We start from the raw sequence: 22,350 nt of genomic DNA on the forward strand, positions 1-22,350 counted from the left end.
CCGTGCCCACCTCGGGAAGGCCTCAAAGGAAGCCGGAGACCTGCCGGAGCGGCCGTCACCCCCGCCTTCCCTGAGCGCACACGGGTCGGGGAGAGGGGAGAGCAGAGGCCACGCTGGGAGGACAGGAAAAAAAAGTGCGGCCCCCACGTGACGTGCGCGCGTGCGTGTGTGCGCGTGCACGTGCTCACCCGGGCAGGGAGCGGGCGCGGGGGGCGGGGCTCGGGCCGCTCAGACCCGAGGCGCGCGCGACCACGAAAACACCTTCGGAAGAAATGAATTAGTGTGTGAAAGGCATGGATGGATTTTATTTATTACCCTATATCTACAGTTTAATTTGAGGTAAAATATAAGCAACACATAAAAATGCCTATTTCTGCTACCATGTAATATAATTCTCCATCGTGAATATTGTGATAAAGCTAATGAAGACTCTATGCCATCACGTACTCTAGCTTCTCATAGCTGGTATTTTACAACTCTCACTGCGAAATCCAACCGCCGAAGACCCTCCCCCTGGTGGCGCGGGGTACCGGAGGGCGAGTCCTGAGCTCGCGGCCCGCACTCCCCGCACCCGAGCTCCAAAACGGCGAAGGCGATGGAAACCCCTGCAGGCTGATCCGAGCTGGCGGCGATCCAGAAACCCACAGCACGAAGGGTTCCGGGAGAGCGAGGCTTGAGCGTCTGTCCCCGGGGCTGGGCCCAACCCTCGCACCTGACCCCACGCCGCTGGGCCGCCCCCGCGTGTCACTTGGATGCGACGTCACCGTGGAAGAGACTCCTGGTACCGTGTCTCTAGGCCACACGCTGACACTAACCTCTCACCGGCTTGTTAGGGATCCAGATGGTGGTTTTTTAATTATGATTAAAAAAACAAAAGCAAAAACAAAAACATAGGAACCATGATAGATCACTTAGGAAAAGGTTTAGTCAAATATACAGATACTAACTGTTCACTCCGTCGTCAAGGAGAGCCGTGAACAAAAGGGTCACTTAAATGATTTTTCAAATAGAAAAACTGAAAGGACTGAACAATCACAGGTGTTTTTTCACTGCAGGAGTTGAGATGTTCCAGTAGGAGAGATCTTCGCTTGATTGGAAAATAAACACCGTTAGCTGAAGGCTCCGCTGATACGTAAAAAATCTGATGAGATTCATCCCTGTCATTTTCCCTGTCGTTTTCCAGCATTGCTGTAAAATCCTTATAATACATTCCGAAGTAAACCAGCCATTCCAAATCTACAGTCACTCTGCTCTTTAATTCAATTCACAGAACTGCTGAAAAAGTAGACATTTCTATCTAAAAGTAGAAAAAAAGGTTTGTATAGAAGGTATTTCTGTTATACAAGTATATTACACGGCTTGGGGCAGTAACAGGTCCGAAAAGCTCTTCTCACCCACTGACACTTTAGGCTACAATAGGAGACAAAACAGATAAGCGAGAAACCAGGTTATTCCGGATACAGGACGTTAACATTGGCAAACAGCAAAACTCAATCAGCACTAAGTCCATGAATGGACGGTAAACGGCAAATTCCCAGACAAGAAAAGGTCTCTGTATAAAAAAGTGCACCAGCAGGTGCAGATCGGAGCACCTACTGTGAATTAAGACCCTGACCCTACAGCCACCGTCACTATTCAACAGCTCGGCCGTAGCGAGGTTCGACGGGATCAAAGAACCAAGCGGGCAGACTCCTGGTGTAGAGCTGCCTCTCCTGTTAACAACCTGGCAAAGTTCAAGGTTGCAGGTTCATTATGCAAGATGCCCAGTGGACTGTGCATCTCAGCCAGACTCGGCAATGCTATTTTTGTCAGTGCAGTGATATGGACTCGGAGTGTATTCCAATGGAGGGGGTGAGATTTACCCTATAGATTAGAAACAAAACATTTTCCTTTTAGGACAAAAGAGCTTTTACATTTTTGACTCACAAATACTGATCTAAGGAACATCTCTCTGTTTGATCCTCTAACTCAAAGCACCCAGTAGGGCTTACGCTTGACCTCCTATGACCTGATGGTGGGGGACACCATTTATGGCTGAAGCAGGGAAAACACACTAGCTTCTGAACGCGCAGGCGGGTGCAGACGAACACAGGATGGCATCCCGGACACAGAAGCTGATTTACCCTAAGAGGGGAAGAGGTCTACCACGTAGGGTCTGGTTCTTGCTTGATTTGAGAGTTTCCATCAGTCTCCTTTATTTCTATCAAGAAAAACAAAAGGGAACTGGTAAATTGCACTATGAATGCAAATCTGTAGAATTATAAACCCACTCCTATCAAACTCCGCACTGAAATGATTTAAGAGGAACCGTAAGACACTGAAGATAACATTTTCAGAAGACAACGGTCCTCCAGCAATCAGTTCTAAATTGTGTTATTGAAAAATCTCAAGGTAACAAACACCTTATTACTTATCTGTTTAAAAATCTGGGTTAGAAAGTAGTCATTGCACTGGTTCAGGATTCATTAAGAGTCACATGGGGAAAATAGCAGAAGAACCACAAGTCACTGCTAACACGACCGTTTCTGGATGTAAAAGACAGAGCCGATTCCCCCAGAGACAAAAGGAAATGCAACCATAGGGACTTAGGGAGACGGTGTGGAAACCACACTCGATCTTTCGTCCTGAGGACATTCTTTTTTTTTTTTTTTTTTAAGATTTTATTTATTTGACAGAGATCACAAGTAGGCAGAGAGAGAGCGGGAAGCAGGCTCCCTGCAGAGCAGAGAGCCCTACGCGGGGCTCGATCCCAGGACCCTGGGATCATGACCCGAGCCGAAGGCAGAGGCTTCAACCCACTGAGCCACCCAGGCACCCCGTCCTGAGGACATTCTTAAGGGACTTCAGTGTCTGGCAGCTGGACTAACCCTTTTTACCTTCTGTCGCAGGAACCTCCAACTGGCTGGGCTCAGCTGATTCTGAAGAAAAACACAGGAAGATTTACTCTAACACTGTTCTAAAGTCGCTCTCACTTACTTAAAGGGCCTAGAGGAAGCAAGGACAAAGTTCTCCAGACAATGTACACAAAGCACAAGTCCCAGATCCAATAGCAGCCACAGCGTCTTGCGCTTAAACGTGATGATCCACCAGACTCCCCCAAATCTCCTTACGGGCACATACTAAGTTACCCCGAGTCTTAAACAGCTAAGCACCCCGAGTCTTAAATAACGACCGTAATTAACACAGCTCTAACAAGAAAGAAGCTCCTTTTCAGGTCTCTCCCACCATCCTGTGGATTCCTTTTTGATAAAATAAAAGCCTTTCATTGCTTTCTAATGGATCACAGTGGCTGGCCTCCAGGCTGGTTTCTAAGAATGTTTCAAGTCACAATTTCCACCCGAGACAACGAGGCTAACAAGCCTCAGACATGAATGGCGTAAAGCGGTAAAGTTAGAAAGACACACTCGTCGCTAGAAAAATTACACTCTACAACACTGGCCTCCTAGGGTTCCTGACCTCCTTTCTGCCTGAGTGGGAGAGGGGGGGTCAAATGACATGTGGCCCACAGCTCTCAGTTAGGACCCAGGGCTCGAGCACGTACAGGCCTCCGAACACAGGAGTCAAACGCACTAAGTCTGAGTGTGTAAATGACTTTCCCCGAAGTCAGCACATGTAAGCAAGTGAGGCCCCCCTCATTTCATGCAACCCACTGTATCACGAAAGTAGGAATATCTCTGTTTTACCCTGCTTGATTTACCTTGTATCACTGGGCCTTCTGACTCATTCTGATCAACCAACTCTGAAAACAAAAGCAGATTCGTTTTAACATTAACACAACAACAGGCTGTCACAACGGAAAAGCAGGTTTACAGACGTTCTCTATTTGGATGCTTCGACCTTGCCACAAAGGCAAGATTTTCCTTATGACAAGAAGGGAACACGGATGAAGAGCTCTGGTGCGTCCCGTCAGAGTAACTAATTCAGGAAGTTCTATCACACGCCACCACGCGGCTCCCTGGTGTGGCGAAAGCGGACTGTCACCAAGTGCAGTGAAAATCTGCGAAGCGAGGTCTAGGTTCTCTTTCATTACCGACACTGCTGGGGACCAACGTACTGGCCAGGACAGAGACGATAATAAAAACAGAACCTTTAGAAAGAGAGTGCACGGTTTAGGGGTACAACCAAATGAGTATGTTTTATGACAAAGTGAAACCCCAAACTTCGGAAGCAGAAGATAACAAAATCTATGGCTCTGAAGCACGAAGGCCCCAAACAGAGCAAACAGTGCAAAGCGGAACGGGGGGCGGGGGCACCTATGGTGACGGCCGGACTGTCCGCGGGGGGGGGGGGGCCCTCTGCTGCTCCAGGGGCCCCGAAAACTCCAGAACATGACACCGGAGAGGCTTCCGCTCTCCCAGTGCACACCCAGAACCGAGTACTGAGCGCAGATGGGTGTCAGAGTCATGATACCAACCAGAAAAGAGACTGAAGCTCTGACGGTACTGGGGGAACAAGAATTCTCACTTTTGAAAAACTTTAACAAAGTACTTACTGAAAATACGATTTTAAATGTTACGAATGTCAGGGAACTGGAAAACCACGTGCATCTATCGGGGCAACAACACGTGGGGCCCAACCTGCGCCAGACACCGGCTCAGACCAAGAGCAGCGAGCGGCAGTCACACGGCAGTCACACGGCAGTCACACCGAATCCAGACCGTCCTTTGGAGCGCGCCGAGCAGGCTCCAGGCCGGGCTCAACACGCTTTCTCACCAAGCGCTAGTCAACGTGGATCTCAGGCTCTGGAGGTCCCAGCGGACTCTCGTGGCCTGCCAGCCCCGCCCGAAGCAAGGAAGCCAGGAATGTTCTAATAAAACTTTATTTACAAACGAGCAGGAGCTCGCGGGCCCCTGTGTAAGATGTCTGACGCCAAATGAGTCATTTAAGCTGCTCGGAGACTCTCCAAAGGGGGACTAGTATCAGCATCTTATGAACGAACAACCTGGGATTTGAACGGCCAAGCACCTAACCCCGTTTTACATGTAAAGCGCCTGGTGCGCTGGCAGTGAGGCTAAAACACCACAATGTAATGTGACGCAAAACACCACATCCTGTGAACGAAGAGCCCGTGCGCACCGTCTCTCACACCCCGGAAAAGAAGAAAGGAAAAGATTTCATGAAATCTACTCACGGTTATTAATCACAAGTCCTGGAAATGGTCTAAAGAGAGAAACAAATTATACAACAGTTAATTTTTGCTCTACAAGAACTTACACATATATTCGGTTTATTGAACTAATATTTAACTCACGTCACTTACGTGTTAGAATGAGCAATGTTATCCAACTACGTTTCAATCTTACACTTTTTAATCTATGAACAGATAGACATGAGTAACTAGGACAGACCCTCATCAGAAAAGATCTACATCACACTAAAGACGGTGAATACAACAAGAGCCAAGAAAAAAGAATTTCAGTGACCGGGTCTAATGGAAACGAGCTTTTACCCCGACCCCTGGAGAAGAGCACAGACCCTGGGCATGGGTTAAGTGGGACAAAAACGGGGATTTTAGGGAAAGGGCACTGGCAGAAGATAAGCGCAGGACGGAAAACCTCGGGAGGTTACCGCATGAGCTATTCCGAGAGCCGGTCTGAAGTGACGGGTCCTAGAAACAGTGAACTTAACAGTGGACGGACTGGGAAGATTTAGCAACAGGGATGGTTTGGGGAGCTGCAAGGGTGAAGACTACAAGGACTCTTGCTCAGGCGGATGGAAAAGAGGACGCCTGCCGGACACCTCCTGGGACGCACAGCATCCACGAACGTAACCTCCCGATACAGGCGAGAGTACGGGAAAAATCATCATTCCCGTTCCGTGATCAGGAGCCCATTCTCAAAGGTGACGAGCACAGCTCCACGGTACAGGCAAGGAGACAGAATGACCTGGCTGACTTGGGATCCGGGCCCTATCTGCCCTGAGGCTGGGCTGACACTCCGAAGGCACGGGCTAGCCACCGTTTTCTGTCCGGGGTGAGCCGGTGAGCACTTTCGGCTTTGCGGACCGTCCTGTCTCTGCCCCAGCTGCCCCGGCTGTGTACCACCAACTGCACTGCCGTGTTTTAAAAAGGCTTTATGAAAACCGGCAGCAGCCTGCCAAGGTTCGCTAACCCCCTGCCTTCAAAACCGGACAACTAGGAGTCAGCCTAGGGAAAAGAGAATCGCACGGTAGAACTCAAGGGTGTTATGTGTTCCCTTCACTGCATGGAAAACTTGGTTCTATTATTACCCAGGAATACATTCTGGAAGAAGACTTAGCCTCACGATCGACAGATTCGTTCTTACGAACAAGCAGGGAAGACTCGCTTACCTAATGACTGTGAATTTAATGAACTCAGCCGAATCTAAGATCCTTCTCATGGAACTGATTTCCAGGTAACTGGGGGCTTTGAATGACACTCCGGGGGGCATGCCGTCCACCACCACACAGCCAGGGTTGATGGTGATTTTCCTGTAGGGAACTTTCACAGGGAAACCCATACCAATAGCTTCACCTAGGACAAGACAAACAGCATAAAAGCACAGATCAGCTTATCACCCCCAGAGTGAGAACACGAGAGCAGCATTAAGGACAGTCCCCGCAGCTAATGACAGTCATGGTACACACCAAACCCTACCTCCGAACCTCACTTCGACTCACTTGGACGGCGACCATGGTTGAGAGTCTAACACAGCTAAGGTCTCCTTCGGAAAAAACTTTAGAAAAACCCTTGCAAAAACGCTTGCATTTCAGCTTCACCTCCTTTTACACAGGAAGACGACAGTTCAATCTACTGCCCAGTGCTCGCCGGGAGGAATGTCCGAGCTTACGGCAAACACCAAACTCACCAAATTTCCGACTGAAGAGGTCGTTCACTTGCTCTCTGAGCTGTCTCGCTTTCTCAACTTTTGACAGCCTTTCGTTATCATCATCTGGAAATGGCAAGAAGACGGCCATAGCTCAATAAGGCAATTTTAATTCCAAGTCCATTTTTTGGTGCTCTGAGTGAACTAGTTTCTTGTTTTGGGACGATTTAAGTATCTTACACTAATTAAGATTGAAATGATGTATCTGATTTGACTCTAACAAACTGAAAATGCTATGCCTTTGTTCCTGTTACAAGGAGCTTTGCCGGCCCTCCTGTCCAGATTTCCTAAACAAGACACTAAGTATTAGCTCATGCTGTGTCTGGTAACTGCGTAGAACTTTCTGGAAAGGAATGGGTCAGGTGATGTGTTTGGTGAGTGCTTCTGGCAGGGTGGGGAGGGGCACAACACGGCACGGAGCGAGCCCCAGGAACCCGAGTCAGTCAAGTGAAAACCCAAACTCGGAAAACTCCACCAACAAGAGAAAGGCAGAGAAACCATACCTGGAATCGTCACCTGAATGATGTTAAGATCTTCCACACCTGATGCAGTAGTATTAACGTTCGGGGATGAATTTATTTTTCCTTAAAAGAGAAAGTTTGGATTAGAACACACATAAACTGTAATTAAAGCAGCTCTACTGGGGCGCCTGGGTGGCTCAGTGGGTTAAGCCTCTGCCTTCGGCTCAGGTCATGATCTAAGGGTCCTGGGATCGAGTCCCGCGTCGGGCTCTCTGCTCAGCGGGGAGCCTGCTTCCTCTCCCCCCCCGCCCCCGCCTGCCTCTCTGCCTGCTTGTGATCTCTCTCTCTCTGTCAAATAACTAAAAAACAAACAAACAAAAAATCAGCTCTACTGATGCACTTAAAAGTCCGATGACATGATAGTATTTAACCCAATTTTGAGAAGTTGTTCCTTTTTTTTTTTTTTTTGAAGATTTTATTTATTTATTTGGCAGAGAGAGACACAGCAAGAGAGGGAACACAAGCAGGGTAAGCAGGAGAGGGAGAAGCCAGCTTCCCACAGAGCAGGGAGCCCAATGTGGGGCTTGATCCCAGGACACCAGGATCATGACCTGCAGCGAAGGCAAGCGCCCAAGGACTGAGCCACCTAGGTGCCCCAGGGCTGTTCCTTTTGATGGTATATTTTGTCACTCTGAGGGATCAAGTTTCCTGAAAGACTGCCCCCTCCCGCTCTTTTCTCTGTCGCTGTGCTCAATATAGCCGCAGACACGTAAACATTCTCGTAAATAAACTCAAAATCGTAAAGCAGTCAGAACCACAACTTTTAATGAACTTGCTGTTTTTAACTCAGCAGCTGTTCTTTCAATGATTTTTTTAAAAAAATCATTGCTGCAACATCCATTTCCCACCGCACACTTTCTGCAGCAAGGACACTCACTCGGAGGGCTCTTCGAGGAGGACGTGCTCTCCTTAATTGCGGTCTCAAACATCTCAGGCCTGAAAAACAGGAAGGAGAAAAAAACACGTGTCCTAATAATCCCAGAGTAAAACATTAAAAGGTAAACAAAGACTTTATAAAACCATTTATGTTTTGAATATATACATTCAATTCTTAGTAACGTAAGAACAGAAAGAACATGTCCCTCGTCTAAAGGAACATCTAGGGAAAACCCGCTCTGCTCATGGTCACAGCACCAACGAGCTCCACCAGCTTCAACGAGCTTCCCGGGCCCGTGGTTTCCACCGTATCCTGGAAGGATCCAGTGCTAGACTTGAGAATGGAAACAGGGAACACGCTGCATGGGGGCAGCATGGAAACAGAAAACTTGTGAAAACTCAAGCCCGAGTCTTTCTCTGGAAGACACAGAAGCAGAGGGCTTAGCTACAGCCAGACCTCTCCAGACCTGGTCAGAAGTACAAGAGGTGGCCATCCTGGTTGGCAGTGTTGGCTTTGAGCATTTGACAATTCTGCTGTTGTGACTCAAAAGCAAACGTTAATAGCCTACAATTCACTTCCATTAATAATTTCACATAATTCTTGAGCATCAACATATTTTTAAATTTCTGATCATTCCCATCCATTTCAACTGTGTTGGCCTAATTCATAGACCTCCAAAGCCAACTGAAAGTTAAAATATTCTGGGGGTGCCTGCTGGGCTTGGTTGGAAGAACTTCCAACTCTTGATCTCGCGGTCGGAGTCCCAGCTTGGGTGTAGAAATTACTAAAAAAATAAATAAACTTAAAGACAGAAAGAGAAAATATTCTGTAAGCTGGAGAAATCACGGGGCTTCACAAAACCGAACAACTGCTTAGAACCCAGCAGCACCGTTAACGGTAAGACAGCGGTCTACTCAGCAAGCTCAAGGGTTTATCCCTCTGACAAGCTACAGCCCCCCTTCCCTCTTATAACCGATCATGAAAAACTTAAAAAAGAGCTACAGAAACACAGCTCAAAGAGCTTTCTTCTTTGACTCCTAGAGCTAACCAGGTCTTGGCACAAAGGGGAAGCCCAGTCCCAATGTGCCAACGTCACGGCACCACCACCTCACGGCCAGGCTCCTTTCAGCTCACTGCACTTACTTTTTGATGATGAACTTAATCTTGGCCTTGTTTCTGAGTATCTTCTCCAGCCTTGGAATGCCGAAAGTCGACGGCCGTCGGAAGGGCACACCCTCAGGCAGGCCCTCCACGTAGAAGTCTTCCGGGAAAGACTCAAATAACGCAAAGGGCACCTTCACAGCTTGCTTGAGGCCGAGAGCTTCGCCTGTAACACACACAGACGCTTCCTTTCTTTCTCACAGTCCCGTTTCAAGACTCAACCTTTTTAAAAAAGTCCTTTCAAAATTACATTTTGCAGGTACTAAAATTACATCTTTTTTTGGGGGGGGGGTTGTATTACTTTAAATTTTAGAAGAATGTGTTCAATGTTGCAGTGCTCAGAAAAGTGGGAGAAAAGGCGGAATCCACACCCGCAGAACACAGGTATCTCCCATGACAGTAACGCTCAACACTGTATTCTGCACCCATTCTCCTACTGGGAAAAGGCTACCATATATTTTAGTACTAACATTTCAAAATAAACTTACCGCATTTTTCATTAAAAAGATTTTCAACTTTCTGTTTTAGGTCCGTGATTTTGGCATTCCAGGCCTCTGCAAGTGAAAAACAAGACAGTTACCAGCATTACTTGGCAAAATACATCTCTGCCCAACAATTTATTTCACTGTGCATCTTTAAGAAAAAAGACATAGGTTTTTAGCACAGTCGTGTCTTGGCAACTACTCTAATTCTACATTATTACACCGTTCCACTGTATTACTAAAACACTGGCAACAAATAAATGACATAGACTGAAATCAAAAACAAATGAAAACCAAGAAACCTCCCAAAAAACAATGATGGCCCCGTCAGTGTGCCAGGTATGGTTCTCCCCTTGAAAGAACTTAGTACTTATACTCCTCATAATAACCCCACGAGGCAGGAAGTAACAGTATACCCATTTCCCCAATCCAGAAACTGAAGCACAGAGGGGCTAAGTAGCTATTATAGTACCTTTCATAGCTCATATACACCCACTAACCAAAGAAAGAACAATTCACCTAGAAAAATACAGCGTTTGTATTGGTTCCTTTTACATAAAATGATGAAATTAAGAAAAACAAAATTCTTATTTACCAAAGGAAAACTCTCTCCCTCGAGGCTTGAAGGGAACATTAGAACCATTAGTCTGGGTAGGGGTTCGAACCGCGGAGGTTTGAGGGTTGTTGTTATTAGGGCCTAAAGAAGAATTAGAAGGAAAAAATCATAATCAATACACGCACCTCATCGAGTGTCAGTATCGCTTGTGTTTCCCTGAACACCCGTGTTAAGTTCAGACTGTACACAAACTCTGCAGTGCAGCGGGCACCGAGGCCCCCACCACAGCCTCTATCTACTTTTCCACTTCCGTCCCTGCATTCAGCCATTTTCGCCTCAAACAGAATTAGCTTTCTGGAAGATCTGACGAATTTTCAATTCACTTAATGCTCCGACAGAACCTTCTGGAGCCATCTAATTTTGGGGTAGCTATGTTTGCTTGTGTGTTTTCCTCTCAACCCTTGAACAACGACAGCTTCGGGTATGGTTGTGCCGTCTCCACGAGAAGGCTTCCTTTGGATTCTGCAGCTGACCCTGCACACCCCCCCGAATTCTTAGTACAAATCAGAAACAGTGTTGTGGGAAACTGGTTGTTCTTCCACTGAATGAAAAGAACTATTAGTTTAAGTTATTCTTATAAATCCCAAGCCCTGACTCCTCTTTATGCAGAGGTCACCTAATGCTTAAGTAGTAAGTTTATTATAATCTGAAGAATTTTTAAAAACATAATAGCCAAAGTAATGGGAAAAGAAGAAGAAATTAAGTTTCTTCAAATCTGTTAAGAAAATAACCAACATTCTAGAGATAGCTCTTCCAACTCCAAATTTCCCACTTTGCAGAATATCTGTATAGACCCTGGGCTTTCAGGTGCCTCAGTTGGTTAAGCCTCTGAGTCTTGATTTCGGCTCAGGTCATGATCTCAGAGTCCTAGGATGGAGCCCTGCCCCAGGCCCTGAGCTCAGCGGGGACTGCTGGAGATTCCCTCTCCCTCCCCCACCCAGCACAGCATGCTCTCTCAAATGAAGTAAAATCTTTAAAAAAATAAAAAATACCCCCTGGGCTTTCACCTGAACTACCTGCTACTGAGTTAGCGACCTCCTATGCTGCCCTCCGTGGAGAACAACGTCTGCAGTGACACGACCAACAGCTACGGCCTGGTCACTGCCCCGAGCGCACCGTGTTTTCACAGGACACACGTGCCCACCGTACCCATGGGGACCCTGAGCCCCGGGGGCTATGCAGCCTGCAGCCAAGCACACAGCACGTGGTGGGGCTGGGATCCCACCTGCCGGGACCTGGCTCCTCGGTCCTCACCGCTAGTCTCTGATGTGCCCGTGGACCAGAACTGACTTCAAGCAGTGCAAGCCCTTGGCGTGCGCACGGCCCTTTCCATCTTCCGAACTCAGCCTAGGTAGGGCCTCGGAATCCTCGGGAGTGTTAGCGGGGAGGACGGCAGCGCCGGTTCAGGATGAAATGTACCTGTCGCGCTCTACAAAACGGCAAGGGGGCGGCTGGGCGGCTCCGTCGGTGAAGCACCCAAGTCTGGGTTTCAGCTCAGGTCAGGACGCCAGTGTTCCGAGACCAGGCCCTCACTGGGCTCCTCCTCCCTCCGCACCTCCCCCACTCACAAGCGCGTGCTTTCTCTCTCTAGAACGAATACGAAAGCCAAGAGTGCAAAGCCGAGCTGTGTCTCGCAGCCTGGGCTCGCCGGGAGGGACGACCGCGAAGAGGCCATCAGTCCGCCCAGGCCCGCAGCCCTTCATCGGGCTACTAAGGCCAGCCGGCTCACCCCTCTGCTTCGGCTGCGCGCTGGTGAAGCGCGCCTTTAGTAACAACGGTGACACGGGAAGGGACGCGGGAGCAGCAGACAGAACGGGCCGCACTGAAGTATCTAGGTCTGATTCGACATCAATAAGGCAGGATTCAGGTTTACAGTGAAGCGAGAAAGCGCCCCGCCCCCACCGGGAAAGCTAAATTTAAAACAACGACAGGGCCGAGGACTGAGGACCGGGAGGACCGGCGGCAACTGGCACGCGGCGGCCGCCGGCGGGAGTGTGAAATGGCGAGAGCGCTCCCGAGGACCCCGGGCGGCCTGCGGAGCCCGCACGGCTCCCGACTGCGCTCCCTGAGAGGACGCGGCCGCAGCCCGCTCTCAGCCGAGGCTGCAAACAGACCGACGTGCGCGGACGAACACGTCAGCGAACACGTCAGCGAACACGGGGCGGCCGCGCCACGAGCGCCGAGCGAAAAGCCTTACGCTGTGAGAGCAGCGCCGCCGAGAGCAGGGCCCACGGCACCGCGTCCACACGAAATTCCCGAACGCCTTCCGCGCGGCGCAAGCAGACGGACGAGGCCGCGCCGGGCCCGGCCGGGAGAACCGGCTGCCGAGGCGCGCGGGGAGCGGGCCCGGCCGCTGGCGCCGACCCAAACCCGACTCCAACGCTAGCACCAACATTTTCCAAAACTCAGACCGTAGGCCCGCAGTGGGTACACTGTACTGTGCAGAAATGACACGTAATACATTTATCGTTTAAGCAAAACAATCCCAAACAAGCCCGACGTACAAAACAGTATCAGTGCGCCGCAGGCCAAAGAGCCCCCGACCTGGACACAGCTTCTCCCGCATACGTCAAGGGAAAATACCAGCAACGACTGTATGGTATTTTAACAAACAGGACTCAAATTCAGAGTCCATTTACAGACCCGGTGAAGGGACAGAAAGCTACCGTGGCACAGGCAATCTATGGCAGGGGAACATAACAGAAACCCATTCTCTGTTAACCTGAAGGCAGCTCAAAACCATTTTTCACCAACCCATCACCCACCTTAGTCCACTCCTTTCCAATTAGAAACCAAAAATATAAAGTGTGCGAATTGAGGGTCTAACACTCAAATGGTATTTCTTTCATTTTAGAAACAATGGCTTAGTGGTGGTATTTATTTGTCAGACACACACACACACACACACACACACGCAGGGGAAGCAGCAGGCAGAGGGAGAAGGCAGATCGCCGCTGAGCAGGGAGCCTGATGCGCAACTTGATCCCAGGACCCCCGAGATCATAACCTGAGCTGAAGGCAGACGCTTAACCAACTGAGCCACCGAGGTAACCCCCCAAAAATGGGTTTCTAAGCTGCTATGTATAATAAATGGGTTTATTACCAACCTAAACAGCATCCCATTCCTATCTCGTCTCCCTTGCTAATTCTACTGCAAAGCAAGACAAGTTATCACCATTTACACGAGATCATTCTAGTTAATACATTTATTTGTATTTAATAATCAGACCTTCTAAATATAAATCGAGATTAAAAACTTATGTCCAGGGGCACCTGAATGGCTCAGTGGGTTAAAGCCTCTGCCTTCGGCTCAGGTCATGATCCCAGGGTCCTGGGATCGAGCCCCACATCAGGCTCTCCGCTCAGCGGGAAGCCTGCTTTCTCTCTCTCTGCCTGCCTCTCTGCCTACTTGTGATTTGTCTGTCAAATAAATAAAATCTTAAAAAAAAAAAACAAAAAAACTTATGTCCATACAAAAACTTCCATACCAATGTTCCTAGTAACATAATTCCTAAAATCCCAAGGCAGAACCATTCCCAATATCCATCTGACGGATGGATAAACAAAATGTGACGTATCCACCTGATGGGATACTAGTTACCAAGAAAAAGAAGTGCACACCTGTTAGGAAGGATAGCATACAAAAAATCAGAAACAGAAGGGGCGCCTGGGTGGCTCAGTCGATTAAGCATCTGACTTCGGCTCAGGTCACGATCTTGGGGTTCTGGGGTCAAGTCCCAGCATCAGCGGGGAGTCTGCTTGTCCCTCTTTCTTTGCCCCCCCTTTCTGCCTGCTCATGTGCACTCACTCTCTCTCTCTCTCTCAAATAGACAAAATCTTTAAAAAATAAGAAACAGAAAATAAAAAGTGGTGGCAAGCACGTGGGTGCTGCTGATAGGAATGTCGTGCGGCTGTGGGGAACGGCACGGCAGTTCCTTGAATGAGGGGATTCAGTGCTGACTGGAGTTTTGATGGGAAGAGGAAGTGTCAAGCTCTCTTATCCTTGTCATGTGTATTTAAGCACAAATCTTAAAAAGCAGACAGAGGGGAAGGACTGCAGTACTGGGTCAGGCTACAACACAGGTGAAGCTGGAAAACATTCCGCCAAATGAAAGAAACCAGTCCCGAAGGATCACCCACTGTCACTGCACTCCTGTGAGATGTCGAGAATAGGCTTATCCAGAGACGAAAAAGCAGGTGGTTCCCAGGGGCTGCAGGGATGGGGAGATGGAGCACAAGTGTTTTTAGGTACGGCTTCTTCTGGTGACAAAAACGTTCTGGAGTTTGATTGGTCTGACAGCTGCACAACCTTATGAATATGCTGAATTGTGTATTTTAAGGAGTGAATTAAGAAAAATAAAATAGCGGGCACCTGGGTGGCTCCGGGGGTTAAGCCTCTGCCTTCGGCTCAGGTCATGATCCCAGAGTCCTGGGATCGAGCCCCACATCGGGCTCTCTGCTCAGCAGGGAGCCTGCTTCCCCCCCACCCTCTTCCTGCCTCTCTGCCTACTTGTGATCTCTGTCTGTCAAATAAGTAAATAAAATCTTAAAAAAAAAAAAAAAAGAAAGAAAGAAAAAGAAAATGGCAAATTTTATATGTGAATTATATCTCAATTTTAAAAACAGCACATGAGCAGCACCTGGGTGGCTTGGTCATTAAGTGTCTGCCTTTGGCTCAGGTTTTGATCCCAGGGTCCTGGGATCGAGCCCCACATTGGGCTCCCTGCTTGGTGGGAAGCCTGCTTCTCCCTCTCCCACTAACCCTGCTTCCGTTCCCTTTCTCACTGTGTCTCTCTCTGTAGAACAAATAAATAAAATCTTAAAAAAAAAAGATTAAAAAATTAAAAAAAAAAACCAGCATATGAGCTAAGTACCATTCTTATTACCATTTTACAGATATATTAACTAAAGCAGAGATTTTAAGTACTTTGCCTAAATGACGGAGCCCAGACTTAAAAATCCAAACCTCTTAGCACTCGAGCCTGTGCATCACTTTGTTTCAAATTCTCCCAGCCCAACCAAGAGACCTAACACATACACTGTGTTTGCAGACAGGGGGTCCAGGCCGGTCTGGTACCCCATCTCCTGTATGTCCTGCCCTGTATGTATGCACACCTGAACCACGAGCTCAGTCTTCTTGTACCCATGAAAAAAGGACAAGAGGAAACCCAGAAGCCAGTCTCATAATTTGTGTTCTTTTGTTTTTTACGCTCCATGTGTAAGCCCAGTTTTGTAAAAATTCATCTGCATAAAAGCGAACAGTAAACTGAAGAATTAATGGATAGAATTAGTGAACTGGAGAATCACCAGAAACCTGCCCCCGAGTGGCCTTACCTTCCACAGTAACCTCAATCTCAGGAACTTTTGAGTTGCTCCCAGGGCTCCGTGGTCTTTTCGGCGACTGCAAGGCTATAAAAGAAGCACAGGATCACTTCTGCATATTGGAGGGTTAAAAAAAACCACCCAGAAGGGGATGCTTTCTTAAAGCAGAATATTCATACAGTTTGATCTTTTCAAAGAAACTTGAAGGATTTAAGTGGTAATCCTCCACCAGGGTCTCAACAACACTGTGGAAACGCAAATAAAGAGGATGGCAAGAAGGAATTTTCAATGAAATGGGTTTTTTTTGGGGGGGGGGGGCGCCCACTACATAAAGTACCTTTAAAAGCAAAGAAACAAACCAAAAGCCCCGAAAAGACACTAGGCGCATGGCTCGGTGTGATTCAGGTAGTATCAGTAGGGAATGTGTCACTGCACAGCCGTGAAACACCGCGTATGCGGTCTCTTACCTTTAGTGTTTATTTTACTAGCCATTCCAGGAGGCAGGTAGGAAATAACTAGTTCAGGTCTAGAGAGAAAACCAAGAAATATTAGAACACCCAGCACACTACTGGTCTTCACAGCTAGTAAATGCTACCACGACCAGTGATTTTCTTTTCTGAAGACCATCGTGCCGTAATGTGACAACGCATTCTGTCACTATGGACGAGAACAACCCTCACTTTCCCCTCCCACCATGACCTGCTACATGATTTTGTGAAGAGTAGATGACTTCTTCCGTGAAGTGAAAATAAACGGACACTAGTTTAGTCTGGGCAAGTACGGAAATGCTGCAGATAGGTACGTGAGAAACACAAGCACAGATACCCAGGCTGTCTCAGGAGCACTGGGGCAGCTACAAATCTGTCCTCATCCTCCATTCACGTACGAGGAAGGCAAAGCATCAGCACCATGTCTTTGACCCCGCCGAACACCACCCCTGCGAGGCAGGTGTCGCCCTTCTTGTATGAAGAAGAGAATCTATGCGGGTTCAAAGACAAGCCAAGGCAAGGGCCTGTGCCAAGGCGGCAGCTCAGAGCTGAGCTCACCCGTTGCGGCAAGGCCACCCGCAGCCAGGAAACCCTTCAGATGGAAACAGAACTTTACTGTTTTGACGCCAGAAATGATTATATGGGCAAACTGAACTTACTTTTTAACAACAAACTTGATTTTATTACTCCCGCGGACAATCCTTTCAAGTCGCGGGATCCCGAACCAGGTAGGGCTTCGGAAGGGAATTCCTTCTGGCAAGCCTTCTACATAAAGGAACTCGGGGTTTGATTCAAACACAGGGTACGGAACTTTGACTGCCTCTGTGAGTCCAAGAGCTTGAGCTGGAAGTTAAGAGAACGTAACATACGGAAGGTAAAATGTTACGGGTATTCTTTTATTTCTGTCTGCATTCTTTTTAAAAATGTTTCCTTTCGTCAAGGTATAGCTGACATGTAACATTACACTGGTTTCAGGCGTACCAAATACCATGATTTGGTATTTGTACAGATTGCAAAGTGATCACCACGTTAGTCGAGCTAACACCCGGGCATTCTCAAACGTGTTATGCAAAGATTCCCTACCATCTAGTGATCTCCACTCAGCACTTTTCTTTTCTTAAGGGGAGTCCCCACTCCATTACTGGAAGCATTTTGCATAGGATATCGTGCAAAACTCAAAAAGGGGCCTAAAAAATAGTATCTTGAAAAAGAACATTTTAGCGCTTCAGCGAATCACGAGGGAAGTTCCATTGTTAGAACGATCTCTGTGCTCTGGGCAGAATGGGTAACTATGGGCCACGGCGCCCCGAAAGCCTGTTTGCCGATGACAGATACGGGCTGCACGTGGTGCACCTGAGCGCCGCTCATCTGCAGAGAGCAGAGGCAGAGGTGGAAGGTTCGGGATCCGGGACACAGAACAGGAGCACCAGTCAGTAAGGGCAGACGGGAAGGCCCCGCGGGGACTGCTATCACTCCCACTCCTTCCCTCCTTCTCCATGACGGACACGCGCCATCCACGGAAACACGCCCGCCGGGTCCCCTCAGAAGCCCCCTCAAGACCGCGCTCCCGGAATCCGCGGCCAACAAGCCAGCGCTGGGACAAGCCGGAGACGCATCCGCTGCACTTGCGGGGTCAGCCCGATTCGAAGCGCGCGCGGCAGAACCGAGCCTTCCCCCGACTCCTCCCTTGGCTCTCCCGTCCGGACGCAGCAGAACACCGCGTCCGGGAGAAACACAGCCCCGTGCTCAGGTTCAGCAGCGGATTCAGCAGCAGAGATCAACGAAAACCCCGTTTCTGGGGCTTCCTTCCGCACAGCCCCGCTGCCGTGAGTCACACGGAACACCGCCTTCCGTTCAGATTTCTAAACTAAGACACAATCACTGGGTTTCACTTACCGAATTTCAAATTAAAAATCTCTTCCACTTGCTTCCGTAGCTTGGTAATTCTGACATTCCAGTCTTCTTTGACTAGAAAGCACAAGTAAATATGATTAACAACGTTCCTTCTTGGTGTGGACACACAAGGAGGCTGGATGTGGTTCCTCCCGGTGATGTTCCTTTTCAGAACATTCCGCTCTACCTGACATACAACACTCTTGTTAGTTTTCGGTGTTAAATCCAGTGACGCTCTGAACTTGATTTTGTTTAGAAACAAAACCTCTGGGTCTTTAATCCACTGAGCCACCCAGGCGCCCCAAAACCTCTGGGTCTTGAGGAGACTCCCTGCACCTGGCAAACACCAGAGCTTCAGGAGGACAGAAACCAAATTTCGGTCCACACTAAATAAAGAACGAGCTCGTAAGACGCCTCTAAATAGTGTTTTTCGAGGGTTCCTCCTTGGAGGAGCGCCACAGGACCCTGTCAGGGCAGGGAGGAGCGGCCGTGTGAGGTTCACAGAACAGCTTCGACTGTATGTACTTTCTGTCAGCCATTCCTTGCGTTATCAAGCTGGCGTGTGGCTAGAAATCCACAGGAAGGGAAACTTCACTAATCACAGAAATACGTGGGAGAGATGCACGTTAAAGGGACTACGTTGATCTGACCGGACACTACTCACATCTGTAGCCTGGCTTCTTTCCTTCCTCTTATGCACAAGACAACAACCCCCTCGTGAATAAAGGGAAAAGGAGCCACCGCAGAGGACACGTGGGATGTTACTCACTTAAAAGACACTTGAGGCTTGTCTGGTGGAGCTTCGGATAGAGAGAAGGGGGGTGGGAGGGGCTGGACAAAGGGAGGAGAGAGCGAGAGAGCAAGAGAGAGAAAGAGTAAGAAGGAAAGGAGGGCAGAGCACAAGGATCACGTTCAGGGTGGAAGTCATTTGTGTCTGTGGACAGAGGCAGTGTGGAAAAGCTGGGGAAGTTCTGGAAATACTGCTAAAGGTCAGTGGCTTGGGAAAATCTCATAAATACACTTTTACTTTGGGGAGGTACCTTAAAAACTCTTACTTTTAAAAGAAAACCTACCATCTCAAGTGTTTCGTGTGGTGTGGCTCAACCTTTCAGCCAGAGGAAGGAAGTCTGGTACAAACCAAAAATTAGTATTAAGAAACATGGAGACTCCACTTCTCCAAGTCAAGAGCTTCTGCTCACTCGTCCGTTTTCTGCCTCACCCAACACCTCCTCTGCTGGTAAAGGTCTCTGCACTACCCTTCCCAGGAAGCAGGTGACCCTTCCTGCTCTGCCCCCTCAAAGCTCAACCACCTGGTTACAACTCCAGGACTCCCTCCCACGTGACCTGTGTGTCTCCGTTACAGAATTGAGGGCAAAGTGCCCCCATGCGTTAAGCATACAAGTTTTATGACATCTCATGTCATGCCAACAATTACGCAGACCTTCCTAATGGGGTAACTAACTTGTGTTACACAGTCTGACTTGAATTAGCCCAGCAAAAAACGGATGCCTAGTTTATCGGCAGACCAGATGACTGGTCCTGCTAGAACAAAGAACGACAACTTTAACTCCGGCCACGGTCTCCTGAGAAAGGTGGGAGGCCAAGTACCATTAATGATTCAGAGCATTGAGACTCTTCTTGGATGAAAGGCTTTTCAAGGATCTCGGCCAGAGGACGACAGGTAAGTACGGCCAACCCCAGGCTCCCTCAATCTACTGTCACGTTTGCAGTTGCTACCAGAATGATCAACCAGCGATCCTGTAAGCACAACCTTGAATTTGGTGCTTCTCTCGAGAAATGAAGACTTGGACAGAGCCTCTCATCATGGTCACACTCTCCCCAACAGGGTTCCTGGTACAGGAGAATTTGGCTTCCTCCGCACACGGTACTTCTCAACCATTTCGCATGCCACTATAAACACAAATGACTCTGCCATCTCTCCGGGATCCTGGCTCGCCTTCGCTGGCTGCCTGCAGGTACCCTCAGGGCCTAGTACAGACCTCTTGGGTATTTTTTTTTTTTTTTAACTGACAGAGAGAGAGAGAGAGACAGCGAGAGAGGGAACACAAGCAGGGGGAGTGGGAGAGGGAGAAGGAGAAGCAGGCCTCCCGCCGAGCAGGGAGCCTGATGCGGGGCTCTGATCCCAGGATCCTGGGATCACGACCTGAGCCGAAGGCAGACACTCAGTGACTGAGCCACGAAGGCATCCCTCTTGTATGCCATTTTGTAAGAACAATTAACTGCATGAATTCAGAAACGCCCCCTAGCTCTTGGCAACAGAAGTCTGTAAGTCTGTAGAAGACACACAAGCTGCGGTCACTTTTTCTGACACTATGCACGCTGAACAAAAAGACGGCAAAGGAATAAAGGCACACTTATAGTTCAGATGGAGAAAATAAAACCATTCATTCACACAACGGAGACTGAGACCTCCCAGTTCCACTGGGCTATGAGGTCAGCGCAGCTGCTGGAACTGTGCTGTCTGTCAGAGAGGACAGGGGCCGAGTGACTACAGATTAAGGTCTGAGTCTGCAGGCTCCGCCACATCAGCCACAGGCAGCAACCCAAGACTCGGAATGTGCTTCCCTGGCGTGAGATGTACTCTGAGTGTAAAAATATGTACCGAAGTTGGACCTATCTTATTTGCGGATTTTGATTACAGCATGGAACACAGATCTGGCTACTGGAATATTAAAAATGACACACGTGGCATGCATTCGGGACACACGCTGTACTTCTACCGAACACCACGGATCTAAACTCGAAGCCTGAGCTTTCCCAGAACTACCTGGGTGTGCACTGATAAACGAAGGGGCCTGTACTGAGCGTCCACATACGATTTCTGGGGGAAAGGGAGAAAGATGAGTTCCATCACTTTAAAAGACTGTTAAAAACACTCATCTGAGCTTTTAAAAAGGAACTCACAGCTACCTTACCTGGGGTGTTGGTTCTCGGCTGAGTGACTTCGGTAGTGCTGTGGGTCAGAAGTTCTGGTCTGCAAAACACGGGCGGGATGAGTAACAGCGCGTGCAGGAGCGCCCAGCAGGCCGCCCCACACAGCTGGGCGCTGTCCATGACGTCACCACGCTTCAGTCCGGTGGGGGGGGGAATCAGCTGGAGGACTTGATTATTTTGAAAATAGCAATTTTCACAGATTCAGGTTCTGACCAAATGTCCTCAAAGGCACGTGAAGCTCAACGGTGCAAAACCAGTCGCCGTCTCCCCAAAACCGTTCAACTGCTTCTGAAACCGCACGAGCTCCACCACAATACGGTCAGAAATATCTAGCTGTGCTGAACTGAAGAGCCCTCTCCCTTACACGATGAGACCCGGTGACCATACAAATGCACAAGCCCCAATGAATAAGCCAGAGCTATGCATTCTACCGCCACAGCAGCCTTCTGTAGTCAAGACAGGCCTTCGGCACCCTCTCCCTCCCCACAAATCACCCATTCCACTACCCTTCAAACTCAAGCCAGAAGATCCTTTTAAAACGCAAATCCAGGGGCGCCTGGGTGGCTCAGTGGGTTAAGTCTCTGCCTTTGGCTCAGGTCATGGTCTCAAGGTCCTGGGATCGAGCCCCGCATCGGGCTCTCTGCTCAGCAGGGAGCTTGCTTCCCTCTCTCTCTCTCTCACTGCCTGCCTGTGATCTTTCTCTCCATCAAATAAAATGCAAATCTAAATTATTATTATTATTTTTAAAGCAAGTTCTTTGCCCAATGTGGGGCTTGAACTCGCAAACCCAAAATCAAGAGTTGCACACCATACCAACTGAGCCGGTCAGGGGTCCCACCGACTGCTTTTGTTTGTCAGAGCGAGCGAGCGAGCGAGCACACATGCAGGCAGAGAGGCAGGCAGAGGCAGAGAGAGAAGCAGGCTCCCCACTGAGCAAGGAGCCCGATGGGGGACTAGATCCTATGACCCCGGGATCATGACCTGAGCTGAAAGCAGAGGCTTTAACCCACTGAGCCACCCAGGCGCCCCCCCCCCCTTTTAAGATTTATTTAATTGCGAGAGAGTGAGAGCTAGAGAGACAGAGCACAGAGACAGAGGGAGAGGGAGAAGCAGGCTCCCCCACCAAGCATGGAGCCGGACGCAGGGCTCGATCCCTGGGATCATGACCTGAGCTGAAAGCAGGCGCTTAA

General features: G+C 48.8%; 1 protein-coding gene across 7 annotated transcripts in view; it reads right to left on the reverse strand.

Annotated features, from left to right (window-relative positions):
* Positions 1-277: 277 nt before the first annotated feature.
* GTF2I (general transcription factor IIi) overlaps positions 278-22,350 on the reverse strand; it is a 106,162-nt gene continuing 84,089 nt past the window's right edge. For 6 of the 7 annotated variants that reach the window (XM_047713140.1, XM_047713137.1, XM_047713139.1 and 3 more), the window contains 17 exons: positions 21,142-21,200; positions 18,209-18,280; positions 16,972-17,155; positions 16,292-16,350; positions 15,837-15,911; positions 10,482-10,583; positions 9,893-9,958; positions 9,387-9,570; positions 8,244-8,302; positions 7,349-7,429; positions 6,828-6,911; positions 6,310-6,493; positions 5,132-5,160; positions 3,698-3,739; positions 2,877-2,918; positions 2,124-2,200; positions 278-1,410 (listed from right to left, as the gene is read on the reverse strand). In XM_047713140.1, the coding sequence (XP_047569096.1) occupies positions 2,142-2,200; positions 2,877-2,918; positions 3,698-3,739; positions 5,132-5,160; positions 6,310-6,493; positions 6,828-6,911; positions 7,349-7,429; positions 8,244-8,302; positions 9,387-9,570; positions 9,893-9,958; positions 10,482-10,583; positions 15,837-15,911; positions 16,292-16,350; positions 16,972-17,155; positions 18,209-18,280; positions 21,142-21,200 (1,381 nt within the window). In that variant the 3' untranslated portion in view covers positions 278-1,410; positions 2,124-2,141. Of the gene's footprint in view, positions 1,411-1,434; positions 1,864-2,123; positions 2,201-2,876; positions 2,919-3,697; positions 3,740-5,131; positions 5,161-6,309; positions 6,494-6,827; positions 6,912-7,348; positions 7,430-8,243; positions 8,303-9,386; positions 9,571-9,892; positions 9,959-10,481; positions 10,584-15,836; positions 15,912-16,291; positions 16,351-16,971; positions 17,156-18,208; positions 18,281-21,141; positions 21,201-22,350 lie in introns of those variants that run through there. The other variant, XM_047713135.1, reaches the window with a different exon arrangement.

The sequence above is a fragment of the Lutra lutra genome, chromosome 18 (genome assembly GCF_902655055.1).
Source record: "Lutra lutra chromosome 18, mLutLut1.2, whole genome shotgun sequence".
Classification (NCBI taxonomy): domain Eukaryota; kingdom Metazoa; phylum Chordata; class Mammalia; order Carnivora; family Mustelidae; genus Lutra; species Lutra lutra.